The 17195-nt window shown below is 52.4% G+C and overlaps 3 protein-coding genes across 5 annotated transcripts; all 3 read left to right on the forward strand.

The window, feature by feature from the left end:
- The first annotated feature begins 635 nt into the window (after positions 1-635).
- Positions 636-10487, forward strand: LOC122380061 (cytosolic Fe-S cluster assembly factor nubp1-A-like). Its single transcript, XM_043362845.1, has 8 exons — positions 636-1000; positions 1224-1287; positions 1589-1678; positions 1975-2134; positions 8264-8424; positions 8711-8806; positions 9279-9376; positions 9883-10487. The coding sequence occupies exons 1-8, from the start codon at positions 962-964 to the stop codon at positions 10090-10092; spliced, it is 918 nt and encodes a 305-aa protein (XP_043218780.1). The 5' UTR covers positions 636-961; the 3' UTR covers positions 10093-10487.
- Positions 10488-10629: 142 nt separating this feature from the next.
- Positions 10630-12140, forward strand: LOC122380063 (clotting factor G beta subunit-like). Its single transcript, XM_043362850.1, has one exon. It carries the CDS (start codon positions 10831-10833, stop codon positions 11932-11934), a length of 1104 nt encoding a protein of 367 aa, XP_043218785.1. The 5' UTR covers positions 10630-10830; the 3' UTR covers positions 11935-12140.
- A 361-nt stretch (positions 12141-12501) lies between these two features.
- Positions 12502-16310, forward strand: LOC122380062 (enoyl-CoA hydratase, mitochondrial-like). 3 transcript variants are annotated; one of them, XM_043362848.1, is made up of 2 exons: positions 12502-12565; positions 13310-16310. In XM_043362848.1, exon 2 carries the CDS (start codon positions 13326-13328, stop codon positions 14208-14210), a length of 885 nt encoding a protein of 294 aa, XP_043218783.1. In that variant the 5' UTR covers positions 12502-12565; positions 13310-13325; the 3' UTR covers positions 14211-16310. The 3 variants fall into 3 exon arrangements, with proteins under 3 accessions (XP_043218783.1, XP_043218782.1, XP_043218784.1); XM_043362847.1 differs by having other exon boundaries at positions 12539-12623; positions 13308-16310; XM_043362849.1 differs by lacking the exon at positions 12502-12565 and adding an exon at positions 12827-13041.
- The last annotated feature ends 885 nt before the right edge of the window (positions 16311-17195 follow it).

The raw sequence follows: 17195 nt of genomic DNA on the forward strand, positions 1-17195 counted from the left end.
AACAGTGGACTTTTTTCCTTAGATCGTACTCTGTTACCTAAATCGTTTCATCGGAGCTTACGATATGAGGTTCGGAGATGGAATGTGCTATCTCACACAAATAGATGGGGAGTGTGGTCACTGGTCGTTATAGGGTGGAGTGGGGTCTGAGTTAGGAGTGGGCCTCTGGGGCCTTTGGGCGACAATAGCTAAGGGCGAGTCGTTTCCTAGTGAACTTGGGATCAGGGTAAGGGGCGATGATGGCGGGATACTGGTCCGCAGTGGGGCGAGGTGGACGAAGATCCGCGAAAAAGAATGACGAAAAAGATCGCGGTCCATAGGCGCGTAGGTCTAGATTGATTATCATCAAGATTGGTGGGATCGTTCTCATCGAGTTTCGAGATAATATCACACGGGACGAGTAGGTAATCGTTCGCGATTACTCGCTCGCAATCACAGACGAAACGGTTGGAATGTACGGGGAGCCGCAGTTGCTACTGTACAGCGACCCTGAGTAAATTGTCCCAGCACTCTCACAGGGAACAACGATAAGCTGTCAGAGGGCACGCACTGAAAACCTCAGCTGCTCGTACAGGGACCGGCAGTCGATATCATATTATCAATGTTATCGGTCGTTACTGGACAGGACAGACGGTGAGACTTGGGGTTCGTGTACAGTAGTAACTGCGGGTCCCCGTACCTACATTCCGACTACCAGTAGGTACACGACCTATCGGCACTGAGCGTTCTAACGTGATGGTTGATCGGTATTGCATTCATAGGCGCTGATCTCAAATCGGCCGTCAGTTTCTAAATTTTTCGGCAACACAGTGATCGGTCCGATTGGACGGTCGGGATCAGTTTTTCGCGTCGTAGCGCCGGCACTGGGCCTCTGGCTCACCAATCCGTCAAACATGTGTAATGTTCCGGAGTGGACTCATGTCTTTTTCAGAGTCTCGGCTTACTCCCTTTGCATGTGAAGATGGAGGAGTCCAAAGTTTCATCTTGTCCCGAAAATTTGGTGAGTGTTGTTAACAATCAAGTTAATTGTTCGCTGGTGTAATGTGTCTTGTTTTAAATTGGTATGCCGTCATGTGATATGCGATATTAGATATGAATTTATGCAGAATACCAAACCACCCTGATCCCAGCCTGTGTCTATGTTGAGGTGAGGTCGGAGCAGGTGTCGATGGACGCGCCCTCTGCTGCGGTATGGTGAGCTAATCGGTCTTCTTCCACCGCAGGAGGAGGCGGGACGGGCGTCCGGCTGCCAGGGCTGTCCGGGACAGGCGCTCTGCCAGTCACAGGGTGAGCTCGCATCAGTTCAAATATAATATTTGACATTGTTTTCCCATTCGCTCGGACCAAACTTCGTTATCTCTCCTTGGTATTAGTTGCAAGTTTCGCAATTCGCTATAAGTCATTCATCAGCTCACTTTTTATCACGGTTTGTGTATCGGCTACTAATACTTACTTTACTCCGCTGTTGTCATATTCACGTAAATCGTTTACCCCACTGCTACTGGCCATATGTCTGTATATGCTGTATGTGTATTGTTGTGCTGATTGTATGTCTGACTGTATGTCCATCTGACGTCACCGTCATCAGCTGGTCGTGATCCGGCGCAGGACGCACTCAATATCCGCATGAGAGCCATCAAACACAAGGTGATCGTGATGTCCGGCAAGGGAGGCGTCGGTGAGTGGATGTCATCGGTCAGGAACCGAGCGATGGCTGAGTGTGAGACGTCCGGTCCTCTGGAAAAAAAAACGATAGAGTTGTGTTGTGTCGTCTGACGGTGCTTATAGTACCATTCAAGTGCTCATGGTACATTCGTTGTGGTGCCTATTGACATATCTTATGCCCTGATGATTCTCATGAATCGATTTAATTTTGCATTACTTAAATTCAGAGTACTGTGCCGTAAATTATTCTACCTTTCTTGTCGCATTAGTCTCGTAGCCCACTCATGGTACGGCCGCCGTTCCGCTCAGGAAAGTCGACCGTCGCTGCCTGCCTGGCTGCCCGGCTGGCTCTGCGCGGCGCCACAGTGGCCGCTCTGGATACCGACATCTGTGGTCCCAGCCTGCCGACGCTGCTGGCTGTCAGCGATCAGGAGATCACCAACAGCCAGTGGGGTTGGCTGCCGCCCGTGTGAGTGGTTCGACCGACCGACTGTCGGGGATCTCCTGAGGATGAGTGGCTGGGTCTCGGACCCGATCCGCAGTCGGATTATCTGAGTAGGCTGACTTGCATAGGTTTCGATGCTCAGTAACAGTATTCTTGTCAGATTTCCACGGTGAAGCCTTTGTGTTACGTTTTTGTTACGTTCCCTGTCATGTTACGTAACAAAAATCGTTACGTGTTCGCGTTACAAACGTATCACGTTCCCTGCCATGGCCCATGGGATGCTTTGTCATGTCGCGATCCAGGTCTAGGTCTCGGTATTAGCATTCCATGGCCCATCTCAGATCCCTGTGCTTACATCTACCGAAGTCGGCGCAGTCTTCTTGCTGAGGCGTTTTGGTCCATATTAGGACGCTGTACCGATAATAGGTCCCGTTCCACCCCAGGTCGCCCTGCTGACATGACCCGTCCCCCTCAGGTCTTCTTCCTGGCATGCCCCGTTCTCCCAGGTATCCATGCTGCCCCCCCCCCTCAGGCAGTGGCGTATCCAAGGGGGGACCCTGGGGGTCCTAGGATCCCCCCTGGAGCAAAATTTTTTTTTTACTCGAAAAAAATGAAAACACTTTGAGGGCCCTTTTCACCACTTACATTTTTTACATAATGAAAAGTATCAATTACATTTTTAGGGACCCTTTTAGGACTATCAGAGGACCCCTTTAGGCCAACGAGGGACCTTGTAGAGTAAATTAAGGGCCCTTTACAACGAACAGGACCTTCTCAGGCACACAGAGGGCCCTCTCAGACACACAGAGGGCCCTCTCAGGCACTCAGAGGGCCCTCTCAGGCACTCAGAGGGCCCTCTCAGGCTTTCAGAGGGCCCTCTCAGGTACTCAGAGGGCCCTCTCAGGCACTCAGAGGGCCCTCTCAGGCTCTCAGAGCACTCAGAGGGCCCTCTCAGGCCCGAGGGCCCTCTCAGACATCTCGAAGAGGTCGAAAAGAGCCCTCTGAGGTCAAAGAGGGTCCTCTGAGATAAAAAAGGGCCCTCGGAGGCAACAGAGGGCCCTCCGATGCAACAATAGAGCCCCCTGTGGTCACCAAAGGGCCCTCTGAGGCGAATAGGGGGTCCTTTTAGGCAAGCAGAGGGCCCTTTGAGGCAAACAGAGGGCCCTCTGAAGGGGCGAATAAAGGGACCCTCTGAGACGAACGGGGGCCAGAGCCCAGAGGGCCCTCTCAGGCACTCAGAGGGCCCTCTCAGGTACTCAGAGGGCCCTATCAGGCACTCAGAGGGCCCTCTCAGGTACACAGAGGGCCCTATCAGGCACACAGAGGGCCCTCTCAGGCTCACAGAGGGCCCTCTCAGGCACACATAGGGCCCCCTCAGGCACACAGAGGGCCCTCTCAGGTACACATATGGTCCTCTGAGACACACAGAGGGCCCTCTCAGGTACACAGAGGGCCCTCTCAGGCTCACAGAGGGCCCTCTCAGGCACACATAGGACCCCCTCAGGCACACAGAGGGCCCTCTCAGGCAAACAGAGGGCCCTCTCAGGCAAACAGAGGGCCCTCTCAGGTACACAGAGGGCCCTTTCAGGCACACAGAGGGCCCTCTAAAACACACGGAGGGCCCTCTCAGGTACACAGAGGGCCCTTTCAGGCACATAGAGGGCCCTCTCAAACACACAGAGGGCCCTCTCAGGCACACAGGAGGCCCTCTCAGGCACACAAAGGCCCTCTGAGACACACAAAGGGCCCTCTCAGACACACAGAGGGCCCTCTCAGGTACACATATGGTCCTCTGAGACACACAGAGGGCCCTCTCAGCCACACAGAGGACCCTCTCAGGTACACATAGGGCCCCCTCAGGCACACAGAGGGCCCTCTCAGGCAAACTACACAGAGGGCCCTTTCAGGCACACAGAGGGCCCTCTCGAACACACAGAGGGCCCTCTCAGGTACTCAGGGGGGCCCTCCCAGGCACACAAAGGGTCCGCTAAGACCAGCAGAGGGCCTGTTAAGACGAACAGAAGGGCCTCTGAGGTACGAGGGTCAATTTCAGGCCACAAGGTATCCTATGAGGCCACCAGACGGCCCTCTTAGATCAAAGATGGTCCCTGGAGGTCACCAGAGGGCCCTCTGAGGTGAACAAAGGGCCCTCACAGCCACCTCAAAGAGGGCCCTCTGAGATCGAAGAGATCAAAGAGATCAAAGAGGGCCCTCTAAGGCGAACGGAGGGCCTTCAAAGGCCACAAAGTGCCCTCTCAGGCCACTGGAGGGCCTTCTGAGGTGATATGATGCTATGTCAGACCACCATGAGCCCTATGAGGTCATCAGGCCCTCTGAGATCAAAGAGGGTCCTTGGAAGTCATCGGAGGACCCCTTGAGGCCCCTTGAGGCGAACAAAGGCCAGAGGGCCCCCTTAGACACCACAAAGAAGTAAAAAAGATCCCTCTGAGTTCAAAGACAGCTCTCTGAGATGTAATAGGGCCATTTGAGGCCTCTGAGGGCCCTCTGATGCCACAGAGAGGCGCCCGCTGATACCAAAATAGGGTCCTCTGAAGTCTGAAGCCACCAGAGGGCCCTCTGAGGCGAATAGCGGGTCCTCACATCCACTTCAAAGAGGGCCCTCTGAAAATCAACTGGCCCTCGGAGTCAGTGTCCCAAAATTGTATTTTGGCTTGGGTGTCAGAGGGGGAAATAGGTCACCCAAAAGGGGGATAAGAGTGGACAATTGTCAGTCACAGGGCAGCCGGAGCCCTCTGAGAAGGTCACTTGAGCCTTACACCAGAGGGCCCTCTGAGGTGATATGAAGGCTATGTCAGGCCACTATGGGCTCTATGAGGTCAGCAGGCACTCTGAGGAAAAGGCTGGCCCTCTGAAGGGAACAGAGGGCCCTTTAGGACAATCAGAGGACTTTTGAGGCCAACTAGGGGCCTTAAGAGGTCAACAAAGGGCCCTTTGGGACACAAACAGGGCCTCTCAGGCCACCAGGGGCCTCATGTATTAGACAAACATACGGCCATCTGAAGTAAAAGAGGACCTTTTGAGGTAAACAAGGGCCCCTGGAGAGAAAACAAAGGGCCCTTTCAGGTACCCAGAAGGTCCATGGAGGCCACTAGAGTGCCCTTTGAGGCCAGTGATGGTCTGCAGAGGCCATCAGAGGGTCCCTCTGAGGGTAACAGAGGGTCCTTAAGACGACCAGAGGCCCCCCTTGAAAATGCAGGTGTCACAAGGCCCGGTTTGCATCAAAGGTCAGGTAGCTATGCCCAGTTTTGGCTCTCTGTTGCCGACGTGTTCCGAGCTGTCGCAAAAAAAAAAACGATGTGGTGGCACCCACCCTCCCACTCGGCCGGCCAGGGTCCTTCTAACCAGGGATGCGGAGCCGTGGAAATTTCAGACGTCTCCGGCTCCAGCTCTGGAGAAAAAATCGGATTCGGCTCCGGCTCCGGCTCCGAGTAAAATGGTCCGGCTCCAATACTCAGTACATCCTCTATATAATTAAATACGGGTGGAAGAGAAAAGATGAAGGATTGGTTCACGTTGCTTATGTATTTGCATAACAAGGCTATTTTGAATAGGTACCACATGTTTTACTGCCTTGTACTGTCAAACCGAACTAGGTAGGTCAATAATTTTTTCCTCTTCAAAAAAGCAGCCGGAGTCGCCGCCTTTTTGGACGGCTCCGGCTCCGGCTCCGGCTCCGGGCAATATATGCCGGCTCCGGCGGCTCCGGCTCCAGCTCCGGCTCCACACCCCTGCTTCTAACTCGGCTTTTGAGCCACGTACCAGCACGCCAAAGGCAGCGTTCGAAAGGACGCAAACAATAATGACGAAATTACTCTGATCACTTTTTAGATCAGGTCAAAGGTCAGTTCACATAGGTCATCCAAGGCTAAATTTCGCCAATTTTCTGGTCCAATTTCGACAATTTTCAACAAACCACCGCATCACTCGGAAATGAATGCCGTGTCGGGGAAAAGCGTAGTTAATAGCTCTTTTAACCCGCGCCGGGCCGGTGCTCTGAGATTCCGCCCCTGGAGAATGGGGTCTCCAGGGTAAACACCCTGTCTGAACACCCCCCCCCCCTTCTAACTCGGCTCCTGGGCCACGTAGCGACACGCGAAAAGCGGCAATCGAAAGAACGTCCAAAATAAGGACGAAAACACTAAGGTCATTTTTTGGGTCAGGTCAAAGGTCAGGTCACCAGGGGTCACCAAAGGTAAAATGTTGACTATTTCAACATTTTGGAAACTGCCAACGACTATCTCGGGAACCGATAGAGCTACAGCGCCAGAAAAAAGGGCATTCAATAGCCCTTTTACAGACCTTTCTGAGTAATGTTCTCAGATTTGACCTCAGGTCAACGGTTAAGCCTCCAGAGGGCAAAAACTCCAAAAATAGCCGTTTTTACGAAAAGCGTTTTTTCGGCAATAACTTTTGACTTAAAAGAGTCATGACATTAATTTTGCCAGCATCGTGTTCCTCTCGTCGAGACGCGTCGAATGAACTATAATTGGACCTTGAAAGGTCAACTTGAAAATTTGACCTCAGGTCAAGGTCATGACCTGACCGGAAAAGGTCATGTTGCATATCAGTCGATCCGCAACGTCGAGTCGAACACATCTAAGGCGTTTTCAGCGCTCTAGCACGCCTCTATCAGAAGTTATTGGCGAAAAACTGTTAGATTCTGTTCGTGACCTGAGATGACCTCGGGGACATAACGAGGGGTCACAGTTGCCATTTTCCGATTCAGTGTGCCAATTTTACTTACATCTCGATGTTAGAGAGTGTCTAGAATAGCGTTCGTGCAAATCAGACGCTTTTAAATTTTCTCCCATTGACTGATAGGTAAGGGAGAGGCCGCGATATTGACCTGACCTTAGGTCACCGATATCAAAATTCCGAGATTAACGTTTTATAGATAATGTTGCTCTTATCAATCGCTGAAAGTTTCAAGGCAATCGATCAATCGGTGTAGCTATGAAGAGCATTCTTATTTTTTTCTGAGGTGAGGTCACCTGGCGTGACCTGGTGACCTGACCTAAGGCGACCTGGGTCTGAAATTTTCACAACATGTGTGGAAAAGATGCAAAAACAGGTGTGCCAGAAACGCGCCGCCGTTTTTGAGATATCTGCGAAAAACCGCAGGGGGGGGGGGGGTGTTCAAACAGCCCCCGGCCCGGCGCGGGTTAACAGTTAACACCCGTTTCGCCGTTTCCATCCTCAGGACATTCAAATCCTTCTCCTCCATGCCGCAACCCATGATCCAGGCTGGACCTGGACGGGCAACTTTATACCATGCGGGCGGCTCCCATTGGAGTGCACTGCAGCTCCTAAGGAAGCACACTCGTAACCGGGTGCAGTGAGCACTTTGGGGCTGGTCGGCCTGTCCTGTTGAACAGGCTCAGCCCCGGTGACTCACCAAGGTGCCCGCCCAGACCAATGTCTCCCTCAATTCCTATCATCCTTCCGGCCCTGAAATGGTCTGGTCAGACCGAAAGGGTATAGCCCAACAAAACAAACAAAACTCTTTTGACACTCTTTCTGTAATTTGTGCTCAGCTTTGACCTAGGGTCAACGCTCCAGCCTGGGCCCAACCCAAGGCGGGGCTAAACTGTGCTCAGATTTGACCTAGGCCTGTTAATTGTACACCTTTTATCTCGGAACATTTTTACGTTTCTACAGCTCTGTAGGGCTGACAGCTCTTCCTGCGAAACCTTTTTTGGGTCGAAAATGGCAGAACATGGCGTCATTTGCGGCCAACCTATCATAGCCTCTGGAAAAAAAAATTGGTCACAATGTGTAAAATGGATGCCCGTAGAGGTCCTGAAAGTTCGGTGGGGATATCTGCAGTCATTTAGGAGATAGCTACGGAAGAGGACAGGGGGCCGTTTCGCCCCCCCCCCCCACGGGACGCGGGTTGAACGCCCTTTCAACTCAGGCTACAAGGGCCCTTTTGCCACTTAAGGGCCCTTTCAACCCAGTCAGTCAAGGGCCCTTTTGACTGCGGACCCCCCCCCCCCCCCCCCTGAGAGAAATCCTAGATACGCCACTGCCCTCAGGTCTTGATTCTAACATGTCTTGTTCCCCCTCAGGTCTCCATTCTAATGTCTTGTTCCCCCTCAGGTCTTCAGTCTAATATGTCTCGTTCCCCCTCAGGTCGCCCTGCGGTGTGAAGGTGCTCTCGGTTGGCTCAATGCTGCCCAGTGCTGACGCCGCAGTGGCTCTGCGCGGTCCGCGAAAAACTCACCTGGTGCGATCCATGCTGAGGGACACGCTCTGGGGACGCCTGAACTACTTGGTTATAGATACTCCGCCCGGTGAGTGTCTAACTAAGTTCCTGTCGAAAAGTCAGGGATGAGCTTCTAATCTACCGAAGGGTTCCGTCTCTTGTGGCCCATATTGCTCCACCACTGACCAGCTTACCTGTTCACATAACTGTAACCTGTCATGCCGGATGTATATAGACCAGTCTGTTGACCTGATGTCCAGTCTGGTGATGTGAAAGTGGCAAAATTGACCGCTGAATGTTAATCGCGAGCCGACAACCAGTGATGTGTGTTCTGTCATTTTCCGACCGTTGAGAACCGCCTTCCTCTCGGCCAGGTACCAGTGACGAGCACCTGAGCCTGGCCAGACTTCTGCGAGACACGCGGCCCGACGGAGTTGTGCTGGTGACCACTCCCCAGGATCTGGTCTGCGGTCAGTACCCCCACCGCGTCGTTCCTAGTGTGATATTGAATGCAGGTGTATAGGCCTGCTTTCAGTAGCATCAATATTTTAGGCAGGTTTGCTTGTGTAGGCATTCTTCAACGTTAGTGTTTTTTTTTTACATGTTTTTTCAGGATCGGGTTTGAGTCCCTATCAGAGGTTTTTGGGCCACCACTGTGCCGAGGCTTCTGCTGTCCAGTCTAGTTACTGCCCTGTTCTGTCTGGCTGCAGTGTTGGCTGTCCTATCCGACCGCTTGGGCCTTGGTGAGCTGTCCTGTTTGGCTTCCTTGTTGACTGTTCTTTCCGGCTTTTGTGTGGACTGTCCTGTCCGGCTATATTATGGGCTGTCCTATCCAGCGGACATGTGGATTGTCCTGTCTGGATAACACATGGACTGTCCTGTCCGGCTACCGTGACTGTCCAGGCCTGTCCTGTCCGACTGAGCGTGTGACCTCCACCACAGGCGTGGTACGGAGACAGGTGACGTTCTGTCGCAAGGTCGGTCTGAACATCATTGGCATGGTGGAGAACATGGCCGAATTCGAGTGTCCCTGCTGTAAGGTGAGGGAGAATGAAAACCTTTGTGGTTCTGTGTTCATGCCGACACCGGAGGGCTGTTCACGGGCCCTTTGTGCGGTCGGACCGTACACAGGCTGTAAGCTCCGCCCACTGCGTCCCTACGTCATCCTTCCGTCATCGCACACAGCGATCGCTGTGGTCGGCCAGGACCGGCCACAAGGGACCACACCCAACCTGTTGTCATTACCGCTTACCCATCCCCTACCCCCACGCCTGCTGCACACACCGCACACACCGCACTCAGCAGTTTGCGGCGCCCGTGAACACCCCTCGGTATTATAAAGTGTGTTTCATTTTATACGTAAAATTGTGTTTTAGAAAACATTTAGCTCTCATTCAGCTGTTGACAGCTTGAGATTTGCCAGCGAGTGCTGTAACTTTTATGAATTGCATGCGAACAAGCTCAGACATTTATCATATCCACGTAATGTAATTTCCGTTGGATTCAGAGCAGCCTGTACTCTCACATTATCCCCTCCTGCTCCCAGGAGCGCTACCCGGTGCTGGGCGGCACGGGCGCCGCGGAGCGACTGGCCGCCGATCTGGGCATACCCCTGCTCGGCACGCTGCCCCTCGACCCGGCGCTGGCTACCCGCTGCGAGAGTGGATCGGCTCACAACTGCCTCGGCCCGGAGTCGACTACGGAGCGCGCACTCGGGCGCATTGTTGAGAAGGTAGTGCGACACTGCGAGCAGTGATAGGGTAAATGTCATAAGAGTAACGCACTCAGTGCGAGTTGAATCGTTGATATTATACGGGCCAGTTATGACCCTGCTCAATGATGTTATTACCTACTGTGTAAATGTAGACGAATGCAAATATTAACGATTATATTGTCCCGGACTCGGGTGTAGGCGTATTACAGGAACAAATGCTCATTATATATTTGTTACATGGTTTATGTATGTTACCTCGGATAACGCGCATTCCATGACATAATTCCATGTGCCGAATTGCCTACTTTTGACACAACTTTTCAAAGAACTTTAACGGGTAGGTACGCTAGACGTATACTTAACATATATTGATATTCATAAAGATATATTTGTTATGAATGAGAGGCATGCAATAAATCTTTGATAACAACGAGTCTGTAGCGATGTGATGACAGTGTCCTGGTACATAAACAAAGACATCCAATGCAGGGATGTGTCGTAAGAGAACTTCTTCGTCGAAAGCATATCGTTATGCTTCTCACGTTTCTACCGGGATTTTAATTCAAGAAGGTAAAATAAATTTTTCTTCACCGCCTGCCAAGCCTGCGTGGCCTGCAGTTTATTCCTTGGTTTATTCCCCTAAAAATTGCATATGTCGCACCTGGAAAAGTTTTATGGCTATTCTCTATTGAAACTTGCCAAAAATAAATTATTTCTGCAATCTCGACATTGCGCTATCGTTTATCTACAACATGGAACAGCAGTAACAAATCTCCACAAATGAACGAAAATGCTAGTCTCTTTTACCCTAGTTTTCACCTTTACAATCAGACAGGCATCAACGCCAGACAAAGTGGATGTCACCTAGCGGCTTTGAAATGGCGCCCAGCGAAGCGTATCGTCAGTTCGTTTCACTGTCCGACGCTACTGCCGGCCCTGCTACTGACCCTGCTTCTGCTGCTGGTTCCCCCATTGGCTGTCGCCGATGTGGTCGCCTCAGCGCTGGGACCTCTAGGCGGCGTTCGCTACCACAACTGCTCCTGCGGCGTGCCCATGTACCCTGTCGGCGAGAAGTGGGACATAGCCACGCGGATCGTCAACGGCCAGCCGGCGCGCGTTGAAGAGTTCCCCTGGTTCGTGGGCCTGACGCGCACTAAGGGTTACAGCAGCGCGCCCATCTGTGGCGGCTCGCTCATCACGGACAGACACGTGGTGACCGCCGGCCACTGTCTGCTGCGCCACTCGGGTCTCTTCCCGGACACGACGTACGCCCTGGTTGGCGCCTGGGACTGGACGGACCGCTTCACAGCTCGCCGCTCACAGATCGTCAAGGTGTATGAGGGTCGCCCGATCAGCACGTTCGATTATGCCGAGGGCCACATCCCCGAGGGCGATGTGGCGATTATGGAACTGGAGCAGCCGGTGGAGCTGAACCCGACGGCCTACCCCATCTGCCTGCCCCCGGCCGATCTCACCCTGGCCAAGGTGAAGACGGGCGTGCTCACCGGCTGGGGACGCTTCGTGGAGGGCGGTGGGCAGCCGGACAAGGTGAAACGCACCTCCAAGACGCTCAAGATCATGGACTACAAGGAGTGCTCGCGGGTGCCGGCGATGCGCCAGGTGTTGCGGCGGTACCCGCTGCCGCTGACAGACAGGCAGCTCTGCGCGCTCGGCGATGACGAGGATACTTGTCAAGGGGACTCGGGCGGGCCGCTCATGTGGTACAACGAAGCCACCGAACGGTACCACATCATTGGTCTGGTCAGCTGGGGCGAGGGCTGCAACCGGCCCGGCATCCCGGGGGTATATGCCAACATGCTCAACCCCAACATCAGGAACTACGTCACCTGTCAGGTGAGCGGCGGAGTCACCTGCCGCGACTGAAGGACTTACCTGTCCAAAGTGACGCCTCTTTCACCTACTGTGATTGATAGTGTCGCCCACCGCGACCGGTGTCAGACTGATCAGCTCCAATATGATTGAATTGAGCTCAAAGGTGATTTGGGGACGCACACGCGCCTACCAGACTGCTGCTGAGGCTGACGTCCTCCAACTCTCTCTGAATCGCTTTAAATATACGCTATGGTGGACTCGAGCATCTGGCAGATCCTTGCGACAGTGGCGAAAGCAAGGCTATGACGAGAGCACCCTGTAGAGCTATCGGGAGAGCCTGTGGACGGTTGGCCGGTGTTCTTGGAATAGCCACTGGTCGTTCTGACGGATTTGGTTCTGAATCTTTGGGCGTGGAATAGTAGATGCTGATATGATTTGGACTATGATCATTTCGTCTCGTTTTTGGACACTCCTATCGTTCGGTCGCTCGATGCTGTGCAATGCATGCGAAAAGTTTTGATTTAGTGAGCGTATCCCAATAGAAAAGGTTTCTCAATGCTGCGCAGTGCGGCTATTCCTGCGCGTGTGTTTCTTCTCGGCCGTGTTGGTCGTCCTTGGGTCGTCCGTTTCAAGTCCGTTTAAACTCTCTTTTGCGTCGCGGCGGTGAAGCTTGTGATACAGGGTACTTTGCATGATTATAATTGATTTCACCCTACGATAAAAGTTGATTTTGAAAACGTTAGTTAAAATAATTCTTGTTTCCGTTTTCTAGTTTTATACGTACGTCGTTTGCATTACATTTCTGTGCAATGCTTCGCACGAGAAAATAAATACCAATGCACCGCAGACGGCCACGCCGCCACGTTGACCTGAAAATTGAAAGGGCTATAATGACTAATTCTTAGAATATCCAAAGCCATTCCCACAGCATCCCATGGGGCTTATGTTCAAGTTTTAATTTTATTGGCTGAGCTGGTCACTGGAGCCCTATTTATCGCAAGCCAATATAAAATAACAAGTTCTTTAATTTTTATTTGATTTTAAGGGTTCTTTTGCGTCGTTAGTCAAAGAAGCATTGGCATGATGTGCAGAATTGCCTGAGTTTGGAGGGGCTGTTTTGTTTTTTCTCCATCAGGGAATATTCCTCAGACCGTTGAGGCAGGTTTTTCCCAGATAGTGCTATTAAACGAGCACCGCAGTATCATGCTGTGTAGATTGTTGCTATAAATTGAAATATATTTGTATTTTGACCTATTATTTTTTTTCATTACATTGTTTATATTAAACACTAACACAACTTATTTATTGTGTTTCTTCAATGAAATCATAAAATAAAACTATGAAAAACCACTCATTGTTGGTGCGACTCATTCTATGTGAGGCAATTAGCCTTTATTATCTCCATTCTCTGTCCCCGGCCCCGCAGGTACCATCCAGAAGTCATGTCTTTCATACTGGGCCACGTGTCTCGTCTGGGAGCCAGTCGGCTGGGGCCACTGACTGCTTCTGTCTCGGCGGCCCGGCGCCTGGCCAGCTCTGCACCGCCCGCCTATGAGCACATTATCGTCTCGCAGCGCGGCGACGGCGGCCGGGTCACCCTCATCCAGCTAAACCGGCCCAAGTCGCTGAACGCGCTCTGTAGCCCGCTGATGAGCGAGCTGCTGGAGGCGGTGACGGCCGCCGAGCGCGACCCGGCCGTCGGTGCCGTCGTTCTCACCGGCAGCGACAAGGCGTTCGCCGCCGGCGCCGACATCAAGGAGATGCAGGACAAAAAGTTTGCCGACGTGTACCGCGGACGCTTTCTGGCCTTCTGGGGTGGCGTGGCCGACTGCTCCAAGCCGGTGATTGCCGCCGTGAACGGGTACGCGCTGGGCGGCGGCTGCGAGCTGGCCATGATGTGCGACATCATCTACGCCGGCGAGAAGGCCCGCTTCGGGCAGCCGGAGATCGCGCTGGGCACGATCCCGGGCGCCGGCGGCACCCAGCGGCTGACGCGCGCCGTCGGCAAGTCCAAGGCCATGGAGATGTGCCTGACGGGCGACATGATCGACGCGCAGACGGCCGAGCGCGCGGGCCTGGTGAGCCGCGTGGTGCCCGTGGGGGAGCTGGTGGATGCCGCTATCCAGGCCGCTGACAAGATCGCCTCGCACTCGCAACTCACGGTGGCCATGTGCAAGGAGGCCGTCAACGCTGCCTACGAGACCACCCTCCAGGAGGGACTCCACTTCGAGAAGCGCCTATTCCACACCACATTTGCCACAGACGACAGGCGCGAGGGCATGACGGCATTTGTTGAGAAGCGCAAGCCCAAGTTCACCGACAGCTAAGTAAGTGGTTGATGAGCTGTGCGAGGTGGGCACTGGGTAGGGAGGACTGATCCGGGTATAGTGGTTTGGGGACGCTTTTGTAGGGGTGCAGTAATGTTTATTCTGTTGTGACTTACTGAAAATTTGCTTGAAGCACTGCCCTTTTATATGAGAGGTTTGGGATGATGATGATTGCAAGTGGAGGTCGATTTTCATTCTCCTAAGGGAGCTTCTGCAATGTCTTGAAAGTTGTTTTATGCTGGCAGAGGGTCTTCTGCGTAAAAGGAAGCTTTTCTCAGTATCCCGGCATTCGTTAATGTCAGTGGCATCACAACGTCTATTTTGTCACTTTCGCAACCATTTGACCTAACGTTGAAGGCATTGAGTACTGAGTAGTGGGCGCAAGGCCATAGTGGACGCCATTAGCTCGATGGATCTAGCCCGCAATATGTTAACAGTAATGTGAAGTGATTTAATGGTGGATAGTGGATGCATTTTGGAGTAGCTATAGTAATCCAGATATGAATATATGTACCGGGAGTTCCTAAATAAACAGACGATTTTAAAAGTCATTTATTTCCAGTTCCAATGACAAAATCCAATGAAAACCATAACTGTTGTATAGCACAGTCAATGCTATTTTATATTGGTCTGGTCACTGTCTCACTGGCCACTCACTGATGGCGGCAGAGCACATGCTCCAGATGCTCTCCCTTCCGCTCCAGGCACAGAACGGCGCGGCTCCGTGCCGACTCCAGCGCGGCCCGGCATATCTCGGGTCGCACTCGGCGGACTGCACAGGTCACAGCTTCTTTGAGCTCCTCTAAGGTTCCCGGGTTGTTCCTGTACACCTGGTCCTTAAGGTGACCCCAGAGGAAGAAGTCACATGGCGTCAAGTCGGGTGAGCGCGCGGGCCAGCTGTGCACCTCTCCCCGTGAGATCAGCCTCTGACCAAAGCGGTCGCGCAGCCATTTCCGGGTGGCGCCGGCCGTGTGCGCGGTGGCGCCGTCCTGCTGGAACCACTGGCTGTCCAGCTGCTGTGTAGCGCCGCCCAGCTTCCGCCTCAGCGCAGTCCAAAACCTGCTGATGACCTTCCGGTACCGCTGTGCGTTAACCGTTACAGTGGCCCCAGCGCTGTCCTCGAACCAGAAAGGGCCAATCACGCCCTTGCTGCTGATCGCACAAAACGCAGTGCACTTGGCGCTGTGCAGAGGGGCTTCAGCGACGACATCTGGCAGGTCGGTCGACCAGAACCGAAAGTTTTGAGAGTTAACACGTCCATCGAGGTGAAAATTCGCTTCATCAGTGAACCAGATCTGGTGGAGAAAGTAGCTATCGTCGTCGCAGTTCCTCAGAAACCAGCCGCTGTACAGCATTCATGCCTGTTTGTCGGACTCCGTCAGTGTTTGGTGAACAGACACCTTATAAGAAAACAGCTGACAGTCAGTCCTGGGCAGCCGTTGAGCCGTTGTCTTGCTGCAGCCCAGCTCCTGGCTCAGCCGCCTCAGGGACTTGTTGGGACTCCGCTGGAGAGCCTTCTGGGTCTTTTCCACGTTGTCAGGTGTTCGTTTTGTCTTCTTTCGGCCGCATCGACCCTTCCTGAGGTTCTCAACACTGCCATGGGCCAGAAACTTCTCCACCAAACTCAAAATAACATTTCTCGATGGTGCTTTCCGGGTCTTAAAAAACCGCCGATATTTACGTTGTGTACCGACGATAGATTTTGTCTCAATATATAAGCGTATGACTTTTGTTTTTTCGTCTGTACTGTATGGTTTCATGGTGACAAGTGATTGAAACTGGATCACACAAAAAAGCAATGAACGTGCTTTCAGCACGTACACTTTTATTAACATAATTTTAATCACAGCCACCGCCAGAGGGAAATTAAATTCGTCTGTTTATTTAGGAACTCCCGGTATATGATATACTGGAACGTTTTCCATCGATATTTGATATTTAATCGCAACGGCAGCTGTTATGTCAATGCCGCTGTTCTCTGTAACAGACTCATCAATGATGATCAAGTTACGTGACGGATTTTCACGCAATGGTATGTATTCTGTATAGCGTGATGAAATAAATTTATTGACACTACAATATTGTCAATACCCCGTGCAACCTCATAATTTCGCCGTCTGAGGCTAATAAAAAAAAAATGGCATGCTGGGCAGGCTGTCCATTGCTGCATGAAATAGCACAATGATGGGCGATTCTGTGCCCTTTTATTTCAGACGCAATACAACGTTAGGTACTATTGGTCTCAAGATAAGGGTCCAGGCGGCCTGTAGGTTTGATGCGGTGAATACCCTCACCCTCGCCACAGCTGGAGTGGGGGTAGGGGAGGGGGTGCGTTCGGCCCGAGTCTGACAGCGGGGTCGCTCGCCGCAGTGTGGTGTCCAGCGGTGCAGTCGGAATCAGGCGGAATTATGCCGGCGGCGGTAGCCGGTCGAAGGGCCTGGCTCAGCCGCGTCTCGAGACGAGTTACCGAGCAGGGTGTCAGCGATAGATGGGGAGGGGTGTGGTCAGGGCGCTGTTTGATCACCAAATCAGCATGCTGTCAGTTTGCTGGCGTTTCTCATCTTCTCATTGGTCGTTGATGAACCACACGTGGTGTGTGCGATTGACCAATGAGAGACTATGTAAGAGACGCCTGTAACTGGCTTCCATATATTGGAAAACCGACAGCAAGCTGAAAACACGACAGTGCATGGGGCGCACTAGCTTTGAAGGTCGCTCCGCAAAAGCATTACTTTCCATAGATGAGGGTGACGGGTGTTACCTACCCCAGACTTCTTGCGATTGCTCTCAACAAGGAAACCTGAAAGCTGAAAAATAGCACACCTGATTTGATTCAAGCCGATTCTCTGGTGACACCAACGACCAATTACATTTTCAATTCTTGTCGAGTCACTGACCTATGACGTCATAAAAGACTTCACTCGGTCCCAAAATATTGCGGCTTGGCAGCTCCGCCATTGCTAGGTCAACTTCTGCAGATAAATA

This window comes from Amphibalanus amphitrite, unplaced genomic scaffold (genome assembly GCF_019059575.1).
Source record: "Amphibalanus amphitrite isolate SeventyFive unplaced genomic scaffold, NRLGWU_Aamphi_draft 000090F_arrow, whole genome shotgun sequence".
Classification (NCBI taxonomy): Eukaryota; Metazoa; Arthropoda; class Thecostraca; order Balanomorpha; family Balanidae; genus Amphibalanus; species Amphibalanus amphitrite.

Bases quoted from the DNA above. Each gene is read 5' to 3' on its own strand.
- LOC122380061 (XM_043362845.1), top strand. From the start codon at position 962: ATGGAGGAGTCCAAAGTTTCATCTTGTCCCGAAAATTTG. The intron at 1,288-1,588 runs GTGAGCTCGCAT...CACCGTCATCAG, and splicing joins GGCGCTCTGCCAGTCACAGG to CTGGTCGTGATCCGGCGCAG. The intron at 1,679-1,974 runs GTGAGTGGATGT...CGTTCCGCTCAG, and splicing joins GTCCGGCAAGGGAGGCGTCG to GAAAGTCGACCGTCGCTGCC.
- LOC122380063 (XM_043362850.1), top strand. From the start codon at position 10,831: ATGAACGAAAATGCTAGTCTCTTTTACCCTAGTTTTCACCTTTACAAT.
- LOC122380062 (XM_043362848.1), top strand. From the start codon at position 13,326: ATGTCTTTCATACTGGGCCACGTGTCTCGTCTGGGAGCCAGTCGGCTG.